At 58.4% G+C, this 4780-nt stretch overlaps 1 protein-coding gene across 1 annotated transcript in view; it reads right to left on the bottom strand.

The window, feature by feature from the left end:
- Positions 1–4754, bottom strand: part of TADA2B (transcriptional adaptor 2B) — a 16302-nt gene extending 11548 nt beyond the window's left edge. Inside the window, exon 1 of the mRNA XM_049630246.1 lies at positions 4449–4754. Within this exon, the coding sequence (XP_049486203.1) occupies positions 4449–4718 (270 nt within the window). The 5' untranslated portion in view covers positions 4719–4754. The remainder of the gene's footprint in view (positions 1–4448) is intronic.
- Between the last annotated feature and the right edge of the window lie 26 nt (positions 4755–4780).

Raw genomic sequence — 4780 nt, forward strand, 5'->3', positions numbered from 1 at the left:
AAAAAAAAAAAAAGAGTTTGAGTTAGACTTCTATGAGGCTTCTGAGTTCCCTTCTTGAGTTCCTTGCCCTTTGATACTTGATACTGAATGAATGTTTGTTCTCCATAAAATAAAGCAATGGATTCAAGACTTTTCTCTGAGTGTAAAGAACCATTTTAAGACAAGATCTTTGATTCCCATTGATTTATGATGATTAATCCATGTGAGGTTAACACACTCTCTTTCTTTAAAAAAAAAAAAAAAAAAAAAAAAAAAGGTTGGGGCGCCTGGGTGGCTCAGTCGGTTAAGCATCCGACTTCGGTTCAGGTCATGATCTCGCGGTCCGTGGGTTCGAGCCCCGCGTCGGGCTCTGTGCTGACAAGCTCAGAGCCTGGAGCCTGTTTCAGATTCTGTGTCTCCCTCTTTCTCTGACCCTCCCCTGTTCATGCTCTCTGTCTCAAAAATAAATAAATGTTAAAAATTTTTTAAAAATGGTTAAAATGATAAATGTTATTTGTGTTTTACCACAATAAAAAAAAAGGGGGGGGCTTACTCTCTCTACATCAAAGGTTCTTAAGGGTAGGGTCCCCGAACCAGCCCCAGCACCACCAGCATCGCCCACGAAGTTGTTAGAAATGTGAATTCTCACACCAGACCCCAAGGCCCCAGACCTATGACTCTAAACCCAGAACCAAGGCAGGAGGGGGCAAGGTTTGTGTTTTAACACGCGTCCCCCCACCCCCACCCCTGCCCAGCGTGTTCTGAGTCACACTGCAGTTTGAAAACCACTGCCCTGCATAAATCTCTTACTTCTGGCTGGCTTCTCCAGCTGGGCTCTTCCCTCCCCCTCCCTCTCCTTGATGGCAATTAAGAACCCCACTGTCAGGATGCTCCTGGGATGGGCCTACCCGTTCTAACCAACACGCAGAAGGGCCTTCTGCCTTGGTGAGAAGGTGAACGTTCCCACGGTTCCCAAACATGGCTGCGTGGACCGCATCCGAACTCCATGGGGGTCTTTCTATAAGCACGTATTTCCAGACCCTTACGGATGCCAATTCAGGAGGTCTGGGGGGGGGGGGGTGCCTGGGAATCTGGGACTCCTCAGGGAACTCTGCATGCACTCAGGAAACCAGAGACAGATGGTTCTGGGCATGGAGTCAGAGGACCTGGGTCAAATTCCGGCTCTGCCACGTTCCTTCACCCACAGCGGTTTCCAGCAAGATCTGTATCTCTTAGCTCTGAACATGAGCAGCACCCACCACAAAACTGGCTGCTTCCAGGCTCTCGACACCCTTGTGATGTGACTCTGGCTCACTGTCCACCTGTCAACCCTTCCCTGGTGTCATATTCACAGGCATCTCCCCACCCTCCTCAAAGACACGGGCACACAGTGTCAGAGCGCAGCTACACAGTTGGTCCGCAAACCCCCCCGGGCTCACCGTGAGGTCCCTCAGCCACACCGTCCCTGAGTCTGCGCTTCAGCCCTCGGGCAAATGGGAGCAAACAGCGCCTGACTTCACCCCCCCCCCCCCGCCAGGAATCCCACACAGAGCAATGCCATCTGGAGGTAACAGGTCACATGTGACATCTGAAAAATTAGAGCGAACAGGCTCACCTTCCTCTACATCACTGCCAGGGATCCGTGTGCCGCCTCTCTCCACACGGCACCCCAGCCGTGAGCCCTGCACTCCCCTGGTCCCCTGGCCATCTCCCCGCTTCCCGTCCCGTACACTGACCTCCCACTCACCCAGGTCAAGACTCTGCCTCTCTGAAAAGCCCTTCCAGGCCGGCCACACCTTTAGCTGCACCGGTAAGCTCCCAGCCTCTGACCCACAGTACTTAATGCTCTTACGCGAGAGGTTAAGGCCCACACTTCGGAATCAGCCAGGCCCGCACCCGAGCCCTGACTCTACGGGTGACAAGAGCCGAAGCATCCTGGACAAGTATTTTAAATTCTCCAAGTCGCTGTTCCTCGCCTGTGAACTAAAAACCCACTCCCGGAGCTGTTGTGAAAAGCACGTGACGGGGTACGCATGCCACGAGCCTCACTCAGAACGGGCACATGCTAAATACGGCACACGTGGGACACATCGCTTATGTGCACGTACCTGGACGTGTGCTCGGAAGGAAACCCCACGACGCACAACTGCAGAAGAGCCTCGGATGAAGCACAATGAAGTCTAGCGGGCAGAGCAGGTGGCCCGAGAGCGCACAGCTAGAGAGACACGAGAGCCCGCAGTCTGGCAGCACTCCAGGCGTGGTCAGCAGGCAGAATCTCCGGCCTCCCCCTGAACCCACCGCGGGTTCGGCAGGGAGAAGCCCCCTCGGCACCCAGGCCCGAGCCCCTCCTCCTCCGGCTTTGTCTCTTCTAAGAGCTGAGACTGCTGGCTGCTTTGAGGAGGAATCCACAGTCCGACAAGCTCCCCAGGTGATTCCCGTGCACGTTCGTTTCAAGAGTAGTGCTTTGGAGGGGGCCCCCTTCCAGCCCCACGCTCCCCCCAAAATACTACAGACAGTTTAGTCCTCATGTGTTCCCCACGGTGCTGCACGGAAGGCAGCGTGGACCAGGAAGCAGGGCAGCTGGGAGTGCAGACTCTGACGTGTAGCTATTCAGTTCAAAACGCGCTGCCCGGGGCTGCCGGGAAGATTTCACGGGAACCAAACTGCTCAGCACACTGCCTGGCACTCAGCAAAGCGCTGGGGCCACCTGAGCTATTTTTGGCAACAACTGCAGAGAGAAGTGCGGTGAGAACGGAGAGGGAAGCCTCTGCGAGGCTCTGATGTGGAAGCAGAAAGACCAGTGACGAGCCGTGATCAGGAGGAAGAGCACCCTAAGCAGAAGAGGGAAAAAGTGATCAAAGGGGTAGCAGCTGAGGTCTCCGGAGGCCATGAGATTTACTCTAGGTAGACCGGGAAGCCACCGAACGTCGATGCGTTGGGACATGTCGGCAAAGATCACTCTGATCATGGTGCACAGAATGGGCTGGAGGGCACAAGACTGAAGCAGGAAGACCAGCTAAGGAGGCCCCAGAGGTGGTCAAGGCAAGAGAGAAACACCAGCCTGTACTAAGGTTGTGGGCAGTGGTTAGGTTCTGGAAATACGCTGGAGATACAGCTGCTGCCCCACTGGGCCTGGAAGAAGGACCCGCGGACAGAGGGCTCTGAGTCTGCGGTCTGCGAAACTCAGTGAGGTGGGGGCAGGTCTGGGTCACGTAGGGTCAAGATGTCAGAGCGATGAGCAGGGAGGACGTCCGGTAACGGCTCACCATCGAAGGCTGGAACTTAGGGAAGAGGCCCTGGCTCAAACGACTGAAGGCCGCTTGAAGCCAGAGACGAGGCCTTTCTTTCCTGCAGAGTCCTTCAGCACTGCGCAGTGCGCTCAGAGCAGACACTCAATGCACATCGACGCATTTCAAGACAAAATGAGGCTTTCAGAGGATGGCCATCGCCACGCTGGCGCTCAGGTGAGGATTCGCGGAACGGTGCGTGTCTGGGAGTTGAGAGAAGAGGAAGGATTCCCACGCTGCAGAATGGGTATTAATCCCCGGAGGCTGGCTCACTTCATGGAAAGGAAAGCAGGCCAGGTTTGGGAACGAGGGGACAAGTGTGGAAAAGTCTTCCACAGGGAGCCCAGGAGGAGGGGAGTATTGCCAGAGAAGCAGCAGCAAGATGAAATACCGGTTGGGGGAAGGAAGGAGGGCCTCGTGTGGAAGGGTCTGGAAAGATTAAGGAGCTGGGGTCGTGGCTCCTCTCCCTACTTCTCATCGCGCCTGCAGGTGGACACGGATGAAAGCTGCCCGGCCCCAAGGGGGGGAGCTCCTCAGAGACTGTCCAGAGAAGAGCAGCCCCTCTCCCCCCACCCCCCAGGGGCCTAGCACACCACCCCGCTGGCCTCCACGAGCCCCAATCTCGCCTTGGCCTCTCAGCTGGGCCTCCACACCCCACTCCCGGCCCAAGCTCCTTTGTTCGGAACGCACCCAGCACTCGTCCTAGGGTGTCCCGGGCCTGGTGGGGACCCGGGGAGCCACGAGTCCCTGCCGGGGGACACAGGGCACACGCCCCGACAACCGCACAAAGCCAGCGGGGCCGTGTACAAAGCAAGTGCACGGACGCCTGAGAAGGCGGAGGGCGGGCGTGAAGCCTGTCTGGCCTCCACCACCACCACCACCACCGTCCCCCGGGGCAGAACCGAGTCCTTCGCCAGTCCGCGCCCCTACTGCTCTGTCAAGTCCGCCGACCCGTCCCCGTCCGGCAACTCGACTCGGGTCAGGCGCGGGTCTTGCCCACAGTGTCTGGCTTCGGCCAACACCTATGGAAGTACTCCTGAGGTCAGGAAAGCCACGGTCCGAACCCCCACCTTGCTACTTCCTGGCTGTGTGCCCTTGGGCGGGTTGCTGCACCTCTCTGCGCCCGCCTCCCCGCCGGCGCGGGCACGGAGCGAGCAGGTGCGCGTCGTGCCGGCCGCTCACCCAGTTTCCGAAGCCGAACTGCTCGATGGCATCCAGCAGCAGCTGCTCCTCGCGGCTGGTCCAGCCGCCCTCGGCCTCGGGCCCCCACAGCGTGAAGCGCCCGCCGTCCACCAGCTGATAGCCGTGGTAGCGGCGGTGGTGGCCGATCTCGGCGCCGGCAGAGAAGCACTCGGGGCACAGCTCGATGTCCTGGCACTCGGTGCAGCGGAAGCGCAGCGGGCTCACCTCGGCCAGGCAGTACACGCAGTACTTCTTACCGAGCTCCGCCATCTTCCCCCGCCCGCCGCCCGCCGCCGTCAGCGCGCCGCCGCCCGCGCCCGCCGCCGCGCTCG

The sequence above is a fragment of the Panthera uncia genome, chromosome B1 (assembly GCF_023721935.1).
Source record: "Panthera uncia isolate 11264 chromosome B1, Puncia_PCG_1.0, whole genome shotgun sequence".
In the NCBI taxonomy this organism is placed as follows: Eukaryota; Metazoa; Chordata; class Mammalia; order Carnivora; family Felidae; genus Panthera; species Panthera uncia.